The sequence below is a fragment of the Wyeomyia smithii genome, chromosome 3 (assembly GCF_029784165.1).
Source record: "Wyeomyia smithii strain HCP4-BCI-WySm-NY-G18 chromosome 3, ASM2978416v1, whole genome shotgun sequence".
NCBI lineage: Eukaryota > Metazoa > Arthropoda > Insecta > Diptera > Culicidae > Wyeomyia > Wyeomyia smithii.
In genome coordinates, this window is record NC_073696.1 from 32,195,178 (window position 1) to 32,208,496 (window position 13,319).

The window sequence follows — 13,319 nt, forward strand, 5'->3', positions numbered from 1 at the left end:
TGCGTGGTCACAGTGTGTAAAAAGTAACAAAAAGGCCAACGACACGCGACGTTCCCAAGCGGTCACCCATCTAAGTACTAATCGCGCCCGATGTTGCTTAACTTCGGTGATCGGACGAGAACCGGTGTTTTCAACATGGTATGATCGTTGACAATTTCCACCCACTTCGATGGGTGTTTTATGCAATACTTCCGATGGGTGGTGGTACCGAACGGAGAACAGAGTATAGTAATTTTTCAAACAGTTCTCAGTTGAGTGTGAATCCATTATCAATGTCATTTTTTCCATTTCCAATCCGAAATCAAAGCAAAAATATAAAATCATTGAAATTTCATCAAGAATTACGACGCGCGGTCAAAGTGTGTAAAAAGTAACAAAAAGGCCAACGACACGCGACGTTCCCAAGCGGTCACCCATCTAAGTACTAATCGCGCCCGATGTTGCTTAACTTCGGTGATCGGACGAGAACCGGTGTTTTCAACATGGTATGATCGTTGACAATTTCCACCCACTTCGATGGGTGTTTTATGCTATACTCCCGATGGGTGGTGATACCGGACGGAGAACAGAATATAGTAATTTTTCAAACAGTTCTCAGTTGAGTGTGAATTCTTTTATCGATGTCATTTTATTCCATTTCCAATACAAAGTTAAAGCAAAAATATAAAATCATTGAAATTTCATCAAGAATTACGATGCGTGGTCACAGTGTGTAAAAAGTAACAAAAAGGCCAACGACACGCGACGTTCCCAAGCGGTCACCCATCTAAGTACTAATCGCGCCCGATGTTGCTTAACTTCGGTGATCGGACGAGAACCGGTGTTTTCAACATGGTATGATCGTTGACAATTTCCACCCACTTCGATGGGTGTTTTATGCAATACTTCCGATGGGTGGTGGTACCGAACGGAGAACAGAGTATAGTAATTTTTCAAACAGTTCTCAGTTGAGTGTGAATCCATTATCAATGTCATTTTTTCCATTTCCAATCCGAAATCAAAGCAAAAATATAAAATCATTGAAATTTCATCAAGAATTACGACGCGCGGTCAAAGTGTGTAAAAAGTAACAAAAAGGCCAACGACACGCGACGTTCCCAAGCGGTCACCCATCTAAGTACTAATCGCGCCCGATGTTGCTTAACTTCGGTGATCGGACGAGAACCGGTGTTTTCAACATGGTATGATCGTTGACAATTTCCACCCACTTCGATGGGTGTTTTATGCTATACTCTCGATGGGTGGTGATACCAGACGGAGAACAGAGTATTGTTACTTTTCAAACAGTTATCAGTTGAGTGTGAATTCTTTTATCGATGTCATTTTATTCCATTTCCAATCCGAAATCAAAGCAAAAATATAAAATCATTGAAATTTCATTAAGAATTACGTCGCGCGGTCACAGAGTGTAAAAAGTAACAAAAAGGCCAACGACACGCGACGTTCCCAAGCGGTCACCCATCTAAGTACTAATCGCGCCCGATGTTGCTTAACTTCGGTGATCGGACGAGAACCGGTGTTTTCAACATGGTATGATCGTTGACAATTTCCACCCACTTCGATGGGTGTTTTATGCTATACTCTCGATGGGTGGTGATACCAGACGGAGAACAGAGTATTGTTACTTTTCAAACAGTTATCAGTTGAGTGTGAATTCTTTTATCGATGTCATTTTATTCCATTTCCAATCCGAAATCAAAGCAAAAATATAAAATCATTGAAATTTCATTAGGAATTACGTCGCGCGGTCACAGAGTGTAAAAAGTAACAAAAAGGCCAACGACACGCGACGTTCCCAAGCGGTCACCCATCTAAGTACTAATCGCGCCCGATGTTGCTTAACTTCGGTGATCGGACGAGAACCGGTGTTTTCAACATGGTATGATCGTTGACAATTTCCACCCACTTCGATGGGTGTTTTATGCTATACTCTCGATGGGTGGTGATACCAGACGGAGAACAGAGTATAGTTACTTTTCAAACAGTTATCAGTTGAGTGTGAATTCTTTTATCGATGTCATTTTATTCCATTTCCAATCCGAAATCAAAGCAAAAATATAAAATCATTGAAATTTCATTAAGAATTACGTCGCGCGGTCACAGAGTGTAAAAAGTAACAAAAAGGCCAACGACACGCGACGTTCCCAAGCGGTCACCCATCTAAGTACTAATCGCGCCCGATGTTGCTTAACTTCGGTGATCGGACGAGAACCGGTGTTTTCAACATGGTATGATCGTTGACAATTTTCACCCACTTCGATGGGTGTTTTATGCTATACTCTCGATGGGTGGTGATACCGGACGGAGAACAGAATATAGTAATTTTTCAAACAGTTATCAGTTGAGTGTGAATTCTTTTATCGATGTCATTTTATTCCATTTCCAATCCGAAATCAAAGCAAAAATATAAAATCATTGAAATTTCATTAGGAATTACGTCGCGCGGTCACAGAGTGTAAAAAGTAACAAAAAGGCCAACGACACGCGACGTTCCCAAGCGGTCACCCATCTAAGTACTAATCGCGCCCGATGTTGCTTAACTTCGGTGATCGGACGAGAACCGGTGTTTTCAACATGGTATGATCGTTGACAATTTCCACCCACTTCGATGGGTGTTTTATGCTATACTCCCGATGGGTGGTGGTACCGAACGGAGAACAGAGTATAGTAATTTTTCAAACAGTTATCAGTTGAGTGTGAATCCATTATCAATGTCATTTTTTCCATTTCCAATCCGAAATCAAAGCAAAAATATAAAATCATTGAAATTTCATCAAGAATTACGACGCGTGGTCACAGTGTGTAAAAAGTAACAAAAAGGCCAACGACACGCGACGTTCCCAAGCGGTCACCCATCTAAGTACTAATCGCGCCCGATGTTGCTTAACTTCGGTGATCGGACGAGAACCGGTGTTTTCAACATGGTATGATCGTTGACAATTTCCACCCACTTCGATGGGTGTTTTATGCTATACTCCCGATGGGTGGTGATACCGGACGGAGAACAGAATATAGTAATTTTTCAAACAGTTATCAGTTGAGTGTGAATTCTTTTATCGATGTCATTTTATTCCATTTCCAATCCGAAATCAAAGCAAAAATATAAAATCATTGAAATTTCATTAAGAATTACGTCGCGCGGTCACAGAGTGTAAAAAGTAACAAAAAGGCCAACGACACGCGACGTTCCCAAGCGGTCACCCATCTAAGTACTAATCGCGCCCGATGTTGCTTAACTTCGGTGATCGGACGAGAACCGGTGTTTTCAACATGGTATGATCGTTGACAATTTCCACCCACTTCGATGGGTGTTTTATGCTATACTCCCGATGGGTGGTGATACCGAACGGAGAACAGAGTATAGTAATTTTTCAAACAGTTATCAGTTGAGTGTGAATCCATTATCAATGTCATTTTATTCCATTTCCAATCCGAAATCAAAGCAAAAATATAAAATCATTGAAATTTCATCAAGAATTACGACGCGCGGTCAAAGTGTGTAAAAAGTAACAAAAAGGCCAACGACACGCGACGTTCCCAAGCGGTCACCCATCTAAGTACTAATCGCGCCCGATGTTGCTTAACTTCGGTGATCGGACGAGAACCGGTGTTTTCAACATGGTATGATCGTTGACAATTTCCACCCACTTCGATGGGTGTTTTATGCTATACTCTCGATGGGTGGTGATACCAGACGGAGAACAGAGTATTGTTACTTTTCAAACAGTTATCAGTTGAGTGTGAATTCTTTTATCGATGTCATTTTATTCCATTTCCAATCCGAAATCAAAGCAAAAATATAAAATCATTGAAATTTCATTAGGAATTACGTCGCGCGGTCACAGAGTGTAAAAAGTAACAAAAAGGCCAACGACACGCGACGTTCCCAAGCGGTCACCCATCTAAGTACTAATCGCGCCCGATGTTGCTTAACTTCGGTGATCGGACGAGAACCGGTGTTTTCAACATGGTATGATCGTTGACAATTTCCACCCACTTCGATGGGTGTTTTATGCTATACTCTCGATGGGTGGTGATACCAGACGGAGAACAGAGTATAGTTACTTTTCAAACAGTTATCAGTTGAGTGTGAATTCTTTTATCGATGTCATTTTATTCCATTTCCAATACAAAGTTAAAGCAAAAATATAAAATCATTGAAATTTCATCAAGAATTACGACGCGTGGTCACAGTGTGTAAAAAGTAACAAAAAGGCCAACGACACGCGACGTTCCCAAGCGGTCACCCATCTAAGTACTAATCGCGCCCGATGTTGCTTAACTTCGGTGATCGGACGAGAACCGGTGTTTTCAACATGGTATGATCGTTGACAATTTCCACCCACTTCGATGGGTGTTTTATGCTATACTCTCGATGGGTGGTGATACCAGACGGAGAACAGAGTATTGTTACTTTTCAAACAGTTATCAGTTGAGTGTGAATTCTTTTATCGATGTCATTTTATTCCATTTCCAATCCGAAATCAAAGCAAAAATATAAAATCATTGAAATTTCATCAAGAATTACGACGCGTGGTCACAGTGTGTAAAAAGTAACAAAAAGGCCAACGACACGCGACGTTCCCAAGCGGTCACCCATCTAAGTACTAATCGCGCCCGATGTTGCTTAACTTCGGTGATCGGACGAGAACCGGTGTTTTCAACATGGTATGATCGTTGACAATTTCCACCCACTTCGATTGGTGTTTTATGCTACACTCTCGATGGGTGATGATACCGGACGGAGAACAGAATATAGTAATTTTTCAAACAGTTATCAGTTGAGTGTGAATTCTTTTATCGATGTCATTTTATTCCATTTCCAATACAAAGTTAAAGCAAAAATATAAAATCATTGAAATTTCATCAAGAATTACGATGCGTGGTCACAGTGTGTAAAAAGTAACAAAAAGGCCAACGACACGCGACGTTCCCAAGCGGTCACCCATCTAAGTACTAATCGCGCCCGATGTTGCTTAACTTCGGTGATCGGACGAGAACCGGTGTTTTCAACATGGTATGATCGTTGACAATTTCCACCCACTTCGATGGGTGTTTTATGCTATACTCCCGATGGGTGGTGGTACCGAACGGAGAACAGAGTATAGTAATTTTTCAAACAGTTATCAGTTGAGTGTGAATCCATTATCAATGTCATTTTTTCCATTTCCAATCCGAAATCAAAGCAAAAATATAAAATCATTGAAATTTCATCAAGAATTACGACGCGTGGTCACAGTGTGTAAAAAGTAACAAAAAGGCCAACGACACGCGACGTTCCCAAGCGGTCACCCATCTAAGTACTAATCGCGCCCGATGTTGCTTAACTTCGGTGATCGGACGAGAACCGGTGTTTTCAACATGGTATGATCGTTGACAATTTCCACCCACTTCGATGGGTGTTTTATGCTATACTCTCGATGGGTGGTGGTACTGGACGGAGAACAGAGTATAGTAATTTTTCAAACAGTTATCAGTTGAGTGTGAATTCTTACATCGATGTCATTTTATTCCATTTCCAATACAAAGTTAAAGCAAAAATATAAAATCATTGAAATTTCATCAAGAATTACGACGCGTGGTCACAGTGTGTAAAAAGTAACAAAAAGGCCAACGACACGCGACGTTCCCAAGCGGTCACCCATCTAAGTACTAATCGCGCCCGATGTTGCTTAACTTCGGTGATCGGACGAGAACCGGTGTTTTCAACATGGTATGATCGTTGACAATTTCCACCCACTTCGATGGGTGTTTTATGCAATACTCCCGATGGGTGGTGGTACCGAACGGAGAACAGAGTATAGTAATTTTTCAAACAGTTCTCAGTTGAGTGTGAATCCATTATCAATGTCATTTTTTCCATTTCCAATCCGAAATCAAAGCAAAAATATAAAATCATTGAAATTTCATCAAGAATAACGACGCGTGGTCACAGTGTGTAAAAAGTAACAAAAAGGCCAACGACACGCGACGTTCCCAAGCGGTCACCCATCTAAGTACTAATCGCGCCCGATGTTGCTTAACTTCGGTGATCGGACGAGAACCGGTGTTTTCAACATGGTATGATCGTTGACAATTTCCACCCACTTCGATGGGTGTTTTATGCTATACTCCCGATGGGTGGTGATACCGGACGGAGAACAGAATATAGTAATTTTTCAAACAGTTCTCAGTTGAGTGTGAATTCTTTTATCGATGTCATTTTATTCCATTTCCAATACAAAGTTAAAGCAAAAATATAAAATCATTGAAATTTCATCAAGAATTACGATGCGTGGTCACAGTGTGTAAAAAGTAACAAAAAGGCCAACGACACGCGACGTTCCCAAGCGGTCACCCATCTAAGTACTAATCGCGCCCGATGTTGCTTAACTTCGGTGATCGGACGAGAACCGGTGTTTTCAACATGGTATGATCGTTGACAATTTCCACCCACTTCGATGGGTGTTTTATGCAATACTCCCGATGGGTGGTGGTACCGAACGGAGAACAGAGTATAGTAATTTTTCAAACAGTTCTCAGTTGAGTGTGAATCCATTATCAATGTCATTTTTTCCATTTCCAATCCGAAATCAAAGCAAAAATATAAAATCATTGAAATTTCATCAAGAATTACGACGCGTGGTCACAGTGTGTAAAAAGTAACAAAAAGGCCAACGACACGCGACGTTCCCAAGCGGTCACCCATCTAAGTACTAATCGCGCCCGATGTTGCTTAACTTCGGTGATCGGACGAGAACCGGTGTTTTCAACATGGTATGATCGTTGACAATTTCCACCCACTTCGATGGGTGTTTTATGCTATACTCCCGATGGGTGGTGATACCGGACGGAGAACAGAATATAGTAATTTTTCAAACAGTTATCAGTTGAGTGTGAATTCTTTTATCGATGTCATTTTATTCCATTTCCAATCCGAAATCAAAGCAAAAATATAAAATCATTGAAATTTCATTAAGAATTACGTCGCGCGGTCACAGAGTGTAAAAAGTAACAAAAAGGCCAACGACACGCGACGTTCCCAAGCGGTCACCCATCTAAGTACTAATCGCGCCCGATGTTGCTTAACTTCGGTGATCGGACGAGAACCGGTGTTTTCAACATGGTATGATCGTTGACAATTTCCACCCACTTCGATGGGTGTTTTATGCTATACTCCCGATGGGTGGTGATACCGAACGGAGAACAGAGTATAGTAATTTTTCAAACAGTTATCAGTTGAGTGTGAATCCATTATCAATGTCATTTTATTCCATTTCCAATCCGAAATCAAAGCAAAAATATAAAATCATTGAAATTTCATCAAGAATTACGACGCGCGGTCAAAGTGTGTAAAAAGTAACAAAAAGGCCAACGACACGCGACGTTCCCAAGCGGTCACCCATCTAAGTACTAATCGCGCCCGATGTTGCTTAACTTCGGTGATCGGACGAGAACCGGTGTTTTCAACATGGTATGATCGTTGACAATTTCCACCCACTTCGATGGGTGTTTTATGCTATACTCTCGATGGGTGGTGATACCAGACGGAGAACAGAGTATTGTTACTTTTCAAACAGTTATCAGTTGAGTGTGAATTCTTTTATCGATGTCATTTTATTCCATTTCCAATCCGAAATCAAAGCAAAAATATAAAATCATTGAAATTTCATTAGGAATTACGTCGCGCGGTCACAGAGTGTAAAAAGTAACAAAAAGGCCAACGACACGCGACGTTCCCAAGCGGTCACCCATCTAAGTACTAATCGCGCCCGATGTTGCTTAACTTCGGTGATCGGACGAGAACCGGTGTTTTCAACATGGTATGATCGTTGACAATTTCCACCCACTTCGATGGGTGTTTTATGCTATACTCTCGATGGGTGGTGGTACCGGACGGAGAACAGAGTATGGTAATTTTTCAAACAGTTCTCAGTTGAGTGTGAATCCATTATCAATGTCATTTTATTCCATTTCCAATCCGAAATCAAAGCAAAAAAATCAAAAAGGCCAACGACACGCGACGTTCCCAAGCGGTCACCCATCTAAGTACTAATCGCGCCCGATGTTGTTGCTTAACTTTGGTGATCGGACGAGAACCGGTGTTTTCAACATGGTATGATCGTTGACAATTTCCACCCACTTCGATGGGTGTTTTATGCTATACTCCCGATGGGTGGTGATACCGGACGGAGAACAGAGTATAGTAATTTTTCAAACAGTTATCAGTTGAGTGTGAATTCTTTTATCAATGTCATTTCGGACGAGAACCGGTGTTTTCAACGGGGACGGGACACGAGGCATATGGACGCTAGGCATATGGATGTTAGGCATAGTATGCTAGGCATACAGACGCGAGGCATAATGGATGTGAGGCATAATGGATACGAGGCATATTGCCACAAGGCATAACGGACGCGAGGCCGAATGGACACAAGGCCGAATGGACACAAGGCCGAATGGACGCGAGGCTGAATGGACGCGAGGCCGAATGGACGCGAGGCCGAATGGACGCGAGGCCGAATGGACGCGAGGCCGAATGGACGCGAGGCCGAATGGACGAAAGGCCGAATGAACACGAGGCCGAATGCGATGTTGTACGATCGCATGAGATCCAATTATGTAGTTCAGGTGTAAATATATTCCTAAAGAGTTTAAGTTGGGTATAATACTTTTCTTGAAATCATGCGGCGAAGACGCATAATCGAGGGCAAGGAAACAAGGCGGCACTAAGCCGCCGTGGTTTCCGCAGTCCGAGCCGGCCGCCGACCCGCCGTCGGAAGCGGCGGCCTCTCGCACCCAAACGACTGATCTACTGGTTTGCTAGGTCTACTCAAACAGAGTTTTCTTCCCTTAGTTAAGTCCGAACGAGCGGTAGCGAGTAAGGACAGCATTCGCTCGAACAGCGAGTCGGCCGAAGGCCGCGAGTGTATTGCTTTCCAAATGTCACTTTAAAACGAAATACATGTTATTGAAGGAGGTCTGTGATGATGATGACGATAGTAAAATATTTCGCATGTCTTTCCCTTAGCCTTGTGTCCATTCGGCCTTGTATCCATTCGGCCATGTATACATTCGGCCTCGCATCCATTCGGCCTCGCGTCCATTCGGCCTCGCGTCCATTCGGCCTCGCGTCCATTCGGCCTCGCGTCCATTCGGCTTCGCGTCCATTCGGCCTCGCGTCCATTCGGCCTCGCGTCCATATGCCTCGTGTCCGTATGCCTGCCGTCCATTATGCCTAGGGTACTATGCCTCGCGTCCGTATGCCTCGCGTCTGTATGCTTAACGGGGTGTCATCGTTTTCAACATGGTATGATCGTTGACAATTTCCACCCACTTCGATGGGTGTTTTAAGCTATACTCTCGATGGGTGGTGATACCGAACGAAGAACAGAGTATAGTAATTTTTCAAACCGTTCTCAGTTGAGTGTGAATTCTTTTATCGATGTCATTTTATTCCATTTCCAATACAAAGTTAAAGCAAAAATATAAAATCATTGAAATTTCATCAAGAATTACGACGCCTGGTCACAGGTATAAAAAGTAACAAAAAGGCCAACGACACGCGACGTTCCCAAGCGGTCACCCATCTAAGTACTAATCGCGCCCGATGTTGCTTAACTTCGGTGATCGGACGAGAACCGGTGTTTTCAACATGGTATGATCGTTGACAATTTCCACCCACTTCGATGGGTGTTTTATGCTATACTCCCGATGGGTGGTGATACCGGACGGAGAACAGAGTATAGTAATTTTTCAAACAGTTATCAGTTGAGTGTGAATCCATTATCAATATCATTTTATTCCATTTCCAATCCGAAATCAAAGCAAAAATATAAAATCATTGAAATTTCATCACGAATTACGACGCGTGGTCACAGAGTGTAAAAAGTAACAAAAAGGCCAACGACACGCGACGTTCCCAAGCGGTCACCCATCTAAGTACTAATCGCGCCCGATGTTGCTTAACTTCGGTGATCGGACGAGAACCGGTGTTTTCAACATGGTATGATCGTTGACAATTTCCACCCACTTCGATGGGTGTTTTATGCTATACTCCCGATGGGTGGTGATACCGGACGGAGAACAGAGTATAGTAATTTTTCAAACAGTTATCAGTTGAGTGTGAATCCATTATCAATATCATTTTATTCCATTTCCAATCCGAAATCAAAGCAAAAATATAAAATCATTGAAATTTCATCAAGAATTACGACGCGTGGTCACAGAGTGTAAAAAGTAACAAAAAGGCCAACGACACGCGACGTTCCCAAGCGGTCACCCATCTAAGTACTAATCGCGCCCGATGTTGCTTAACTTCGGTGATCGGACGAGAACCGGTGTTTTCAACATGGTATGATCGTTGACAATTTCCACCCACTTCGATGGGTGTTTTATGCTATACTCCCGATGGGTGGTGATACCGGACGGAGAACAGAGTATAGTAATTTTTCAAACAGTTATCAGTTGAGTGTGAATCCATTATCAATATCATTTTATTCCATTTCCAATCCGAAATCAAAGCAAAAATATAAAATCATTGAAATTTCATCAAGAATTACGACGCGTGGTCACAGAGTGTAAAAAGTAACAAAAAGGCCAACGACACGCGACGTTCCCAAGCGGTCACCCATCTAAGTACTAATCGCGCCCGATGTTGCTTAACTTCGGTGATCGGACGAGAACCGGTGTTTTCAACATGGTATGATCGTTGACAATTTCCACCCACTTCGATGGGTGTTTTATGCTATACTCTCGATGGGTGGTGGTGATACCGGACGGAGAATAGAGTATAGTAATTTTTCAAACAGTTTTCAATTGAGTATGAATCCACTATCAATGTCATTTTATTCCATTTCCAATACAAAGTCAAAACAAAAATATAAAATCATTGGAATTTCATCAGGAATTACGACGCGTGGTCACAGTGTAAAAGTAACAAAAAAACCAGCACATCTATTACTTTAAGGCACATGTCCGAAAACCAGTTTGTTTTAGATGATTTATTTGAATTTATTTGAATCATTTTAAACAAAGAACATTTTGGTTTATCTAATTGCCATTTTTATGTATCAAAACAAATGCGCTTTCAAATATCAGAACTAGTAGTTCCTGTAAATACATCTCTTGAGTAGTATTATTATTACAGTTGATATTCAAGAACACACATCTTATATTATAAGAATAGTTTCAGTAATTCAGGATCTCTTACAGATTCTCGCGTCCATTCGTCGATTTCCTGAGCTTCTGACGGGGTCAGCTCTTCTTTCCAACTGTCTACTTGCCCCCTACGAATAAACCTCTCATCGCGATCTTTTGATTGCCAATCGCTTTCAGTTTTGTCTTCATAGTTGCACGCTAAATTGTTCTTCATCGAATCAAACGAGAGATGCTCATACAGTAGATTCAATTCATCCAAATCGTAGGATCGTCCGAAAAAGCAACAAACTTTTTCAACCGTATCTGGCAAATTACATTTCAGATCTTCATATCTTAGAAACAAAATGTTACTACAACCTTCCAGAGAATGATAACCGATAACGTGCGAGTGAATGGGCGAATAGAATTGCAAGTCTTTCATGAAGGATTTAACAAACTCTTCTTTAGTTCCTCGGTAGAAGATGTTTTTTGAATGGTGATAGTACGATACAGCCACTGATTTGACGTTTCGATGAATGTATACTGTTTTCGGTAGAACGTCCCAGTATTGCTTCGGTAACATCGATACTGGTAAGTGCGTTTTGATGAATCGTGGTGATGCCATGTTACGCACTTTTTCAAAAGAACTAACGCCGCCAATAGCATCATGTATTAGGCTGATACTAAATAGAAGGTTGATTTTAGTTTTTGAATATTTTTTGAAAATAAATCTATAGGAGCGTTACTCAAAAAATGGGAACCGCGTTCTCAGAGATTCGGATTTGGCAGCCGAGAAGTTTAATCCGTTACAAATGAGCCAAACCAATTCTTGGCACCATGTTGTTCCACTTTTTGGATATGAAGCCACCCAAACGTCATCAGGTTTGACAGTGAAATTGAGTAACTGGTCCTCGTACTCCTTAAATCTACAAAAATATTGGATGAGTTATTTCTACGGAGCACAACAATCTTTTACCTGGTTGTAAAGCAGTACGCTGGTGGGTGCCAATTGTTGGTTGGAACTTTCTCACATGATTTCGCCTTAACCAGAATGTAATCTTCTTCTACTCGTTCAACGTGAGTTTCCACATGAACTGGGTCAGTTATGTCAATATATTCAAAGTGCTGCGGTTCCATTGTGTCTTGCTCGGCGGAGGCTTGGGCTAAACTAAACGTAGTTTGAGATGAATTCCCTTAGCTTGCCTCTGTGGCACCTTGTGTCTTATCTTATCTGAAGTAATGCGGTAATCTCGTTGTTGCTGATGGGTGTAGGGCAAACATGACTTGATCTATTTCGTTAGAAATTGTTGTTTAGGCTCGTTAATAGTGACGATTTATGGTAAATAATAGTCGCATTGATATGAGCAGGATAATCTAAAAGATATTTTATTTTTAGAAATGTAATTCCTATATATGAATCTATTTTTACTTACTTGTAAGGGAACAGTTAATAAATTCAATATAAAATTGTTATAGTACTCTGCATACGCAAACTTTACTAATGAGGGCAAGCATCCGCGATGATGTATGTATGAAATATAAGTAGTGAAGTGCCAAATTTCCACGAAGCTGGTGTTTGCGAACCGGTGTAGATGCATTATATTACAATCGTTTTGTTCAACGCAACAGCTTGAAGGAACAAGTATTTTGTTCGCTTGATTCAACCTAAAATAAATTAAAATTAAACAAAACTAATTGGCCCAAAGAGACAATTTAAACTTACAGTTCTACTATATTTTTCTCCGTTTCATTTATCCAGATAATGTTCCTCCAATCTTTGTACCCATTACTTCCGCAACAATTAAATCTCCTTTGTGAAAAACTCCAAAAATCACCCCACTGATTATTAAGCCTGTACTGCTTGATGCCATCTGATAAACGTCTCTGAAAAACGGATTCTACTTGCTGCTTCATTCCGAAGCACAAAATTGCCTTCGTAACGCTGAATGTTATAGCTTCCGCTGCCAGAAACAACCAGCATCTCGACAAAAGACTTGAATAGGAATTGTAAGGTTCTCTGGATATTTTTCTTGCCAAATAGAAACCAAGCAAGTGTATCATAATGATATGCAAGGTGAGTAACTGGAACAAGAACAGTATGATTTCCGCATCAAAGTCACTCCCAGTTAGTTGAGTTATATATGCCAACTGGTGTTTGCTATTTTCTTCCAGATAAAGTTTCACTAGTTCCAAAATAATTT

At 41.3% G+C, this 13,319-nt stretch overlaps 1 protein-coding gene and 28 non-coding genes across 29 annotated transcripts; all 29 read right to left on the reverse strand.

The window, feature by feature from the left end:
- Nucleotides 1-33: 33 nt before the first annotated feature.
- LOC129733403 (5S ribosomal RNA) lies at nucleotides 34-152 on the reverse strand. Its single transcript, XR_008729497.1, has one exon. It is a non-coding gene; the product is annotated as a 5S ribosomal RNA (ribosomal RNA).
- A 228-nt stretch (nucleotides 153-380) lies between these two features.
- Nucleotides 381-499, reverse strand: LOC129733404 (5S ribosomal RNA). Its single transcript, XR_008729498.1, has one exon. It is a non-coding gene; the product is annotated as a 5S ribosomal RNA (ribosomal RNA).
- Nucleotides 500-729: 230 nt separating this feature from the next.
- LOC129733405 (5S ribosomal RNA) lies at nucleotides 730-848 on the reverse strand. Its single transcript, XR_008729499.1, has one exon. It is a non-coding gene; the product is annotated as a 5S ribosomal RNA (ribosomal RNA).
- Nucleotides 849-1,076: 228 nt separating this feature from the next.
- LOC129733407 (5S ribosomal RNA) lies at nucleotides 1,077-1,195 on the reverse strand. Its single transcript, XR_008729501.1, has one exon. It is a non-coding gene; the product is annotated as a 5S ribosomal RNA (ribosomal RNA).
- Nucleotides 1,196-1,425: 230 nt separating this feature from the next.
- LOC129733408 (5S ribosomal RNA) lies at nucleotides 1,426-1,544 on the reverse strand. Its single transcript, XR_008729502.1, has one exon. It is a non-coding gene; the product is annotated as a 5S ribosomal RNA (ribosomal RNA).
- A 230-nt stretch (nucleotides 1,545-1,774) lies between these two features.
- Nucleotides 1,775-1,893, reverse strand: LOC129733409 (5S ribosomal RNA). Its single transcript, XR_008729503.1, has one exon. It is a non-coding gene; the product is annotated as a 5S ribosomal RNA (ribosomal RNA).
- Nucleotides 1,894-2,123: 230 nt separating this feature from the next.
- LOC129733410 (5S ribosomal RNA) lies at nucleotides 2,124-2,242 on the reverse strand. Its single transcript, XR_008729504.1, has one exon. It is a non-coding gene; the product is annotated as a 5S ribosomal RNA (ribosomal RNA).
- Nucleotides 2,243-2,472: 230 nt separating this feature from the next.
- LOC129733411 (5S ribosomal RNA) lies at nucleotides 2,473-2,591 on the reverse strand. The gene has a single exon (XR_008729505.1). It is a non-coding gene; the product is annotated as a 5S ribosomal RNA (ribosomal RNA).
- A 228-nt stretch (nucleotides 2,592-2,819) lies between these two features.
- Nucleotides 2,820-2,938, reverse strand: LOC129733412 (5S ribosomal RNA). The gene has a single exon (XR_008729506.1). It is a non-coding gene; the product is annotated as a 5S ribosomal RNA (ribosomal RNA).
- A 230-nt stretch (nucleotides 2,939-3,168) lies between these two features.
- LOC129733413 (5S ribosomal RNA) lies at nucleotides 3,169-3,287 on the reverse strand. The gene has a single exon (XR_008729507.1). It is a non-coding gene; the product is annotated as a 5S ribosomal RNA (ribosomal RNA).
- Nucleotides 3,288-3,516: 229 nt separating this feature from the next.
- LOC129733414 (5S ribosomal RNA) lies at nucleotides 3,517-3,635 on the reverse strand. Its single transcript, XR_008729508.1, has one exon. It is a non-coding gene; the product is annotated as a 5S ribosomal RNA (ribosomal RNA).
- Nucleotides 3,636-3,865: 230 nt separating this feature from the next.
- LOC129733415 (5S ribosomal RNA) lies at nucleotides 3,866-3,984 on the reverse strand. Its single transcript, XR_008729509.1, has one exon. It is a non-coding gene; the product is annotated as a 5S ribosomal RNA (ribosomal RNA).
- A 230-nt stretch (nucleotides 3,985-4,214) lies between these two features.
- LOC129733416 (5S ribosomal RNA) lies at nucleotides 4,215-4,333 on the reverse strand. The gene has a single exon (XR_008729510.1). It is a non-coding gene; the product is annotated as a 5S ribosomal RNA (ribosomal RNA).
- Nucleotides 4,334-4,563: 230 nt separating this feature from the next.
- Nucleotides 4,564-4,682, reverse strand: LOC129733418 (5S ribosomal RNA). Its single transcript, XR_008729512.1, has one exon. It is a non-coding gene; the product is annotated as a 5S ribosomal RNA (ribosomal RNA).
- A 230-nt stretch (nucleotides 4,683-4,912) lies between these two features.
- On the reverse strand, nucleotides 4,913-5,031 carry LOC129733419 (5S ribosomal RNA). The gene has a single exon (XR_008729513.1). It is a non-coding gene; the product is annotated as a 5S ribosomal RNA (ribosomal RNA).
- A 228-nt stretch (nucleotides 5,032-5,259) lies between these two features.
- LOC129733420 (5S ribosomal RNA) lies at nucleotides 5,260-5,378 on the reverse strand. The gene has a single exon (XR_008729514.1). It is a non-coding gene; the product is annotated as a 5S ribosomal RNA (ribosomal RNA).
- Nucleotides 5,379-5,608: 230 nt separating this feature from the next.
- Nucleotides 5,609-5,727, reverse strand: LOC129733421 (5S ribosomal RNA). The gene has a single exon (XR_008729515.1). It is a non-coding gene; the product is annotated as a 5S ribosomal RNA (ribosomal RNA).
- Nucleotides 5,728-5,955: 228 nt separating this feature from the next.
- LOC129733422 (5S ribosomal RNA) lies at nucleotides 5,956-6,074 on the reverse strand. Its single transcript, XR_008729516.1, has one exon. It is a non-coding gene; the product is annotated as a 5S ribosomal RNA (ribosomal RNA).
- A 230-nt stretch (nucleotides 6,075-6,304) lies between these two features.
- On the reverse strand, nucleotides 6,305-6,423 carry LOC129733423 (5S ribosomal RNA). The gene has a single exon (XR_008729517.1). It is a non-coding gene; the product is annotated as a 5S ribosomal RNA (ribosomal RNA).
- Nucleotides 6,424-6,651: 228 nt separating this feature from the next.
- On the reverse strand, nucleotides 6,652-6,770 carry LOC129733424 (5S ribosomal RNA). Its single transcript, XR_008729518.1, has one exon. It is a non-coding gene; the product is annotated as a 5S ribosomal RNA (ribosomal RNA).
- A 230-nt stretch (nucleotides 6,771-7,000) lies between these two features.
- On the reverse strand, nucleotides 7,001-7,119 carry LOC129733425 (5S ribosomal RNA). The gene has a single exon (XR_008729519.1). It is a non-coding gene; the product is annotated as a 5S ribosomal RNA (ribosomal RNA).
- A 229-nt stretch (nucleotides 7,120-7,348) lies between these two features.
- LOC129733426 (5S ribosomal RNA) lies at nucleotides 7,349-7,467 on the reverse strand. The gene has a single exon (XR_008729520.1). It is a non-coding gene; the product is annotated as a 5S ribosomal RNA (ribosomal RNA).
- Nucleotides 7,468-7,697: 230 nt separating this feature from the next.
- On the reverse strand, nucleotides 7,698-7,816 carry LOC129733427 (5S ribosomal RNA). Its single transcript, XR_008729521.1, has one exon. It is a non-coding gene; the product is annotated as a 5S ribosomal RNA (ribosomal RNA).
- Nucleotides 7,817-7,987: 171 nt separating this feature from the next.
- LOC129733435 (5S ribosomal RNA) lies at nucleotides 7,988-8,109 on the reverse strand. The gene has a single exon (XR_008729529.1). It is a non-coding gene; the product is annotated as a 5S ribosomal RNA (ribosomal RNA).
- Nucleotides 8,110-9,532: 1,423 nt separating this feature from the next.
- On the reverse strand, nucleotides 9,533-9,651 carry LOC129733429 (5S ribosomal RNA). The gene has a single exon (XR_008729523.1). It is a non-coding gene; the product is annotated as a 5S ribosomal RNA (ribosomal RNA).
- Nucleotides 9,652-9,880: 229 nt separating this feature from the next.
- On the reverse strand, nucleotides 9,881-9,999 carry LOC129733430 (5S ribosomal RNA). Its single transcript, XR_008729524.1, has one exon. It is a non-coding gene; the product is annotated as a 5S ribosomal RNA (ribosomal RNA).
- A 229-nt stretch (nucleotides 10,000-10,228) lies between these two features.
- On the reverse strand, nucleotides 10,229-10,347 carry LOC129733431 (5S ribosomal RNA). Its single transcript, XR_008729525.1, has one exon. It is a non-coding gene; the product is annotated as a 5S ribosomal RNA (ribosomal RNA).
- A 229-nt stretch (nucleotides 10,348-10,576) lies between these two features.
- Nucleotides 10,577-10,695, reverse strand: LOC129733432 (5S ribosomal RNA). The gene has a single exon (XR_008729526.1). It is a non-coding gene; the product is annotated as a 5S ribosomal RNA (ribosomal RNA).
- Nucleotides 10,696-10,945: 250 nt separating this feature from the next.
- On the reverse strand, nucleotides 10,946-13,279 carry LOC129731611 (luciferin sulfotransferase-like). Its single transcript, XM_055691730.1, has 5 exons — nucleotides 12,842-13,279; nucleotides 12,552-12,783; nucleotides 12,095-12,492; nucleotides 11,865-12,044; nucleotides 10,946-11,801 (listed from the first exon to the last, which is right to left on the reverse strand). Exons 3-5 carry the CDS (start codon nucleotides 12,253-12,255, stop codon nucleotides 11,156-11,158), a joined length of 987 nt encoding a protein of 328 aa, XP_055547705.1. The 5' UTR covers nucleotides 12,256-12,492; nucleotides 12,552-12,783; nucleotides 12,842-13,279; the 3' UTR covers nucleotides 10,946-11,155.
- Between the last annotated feature and the right edge of the window lie 40 nt (nucleotides 13,280-13,319).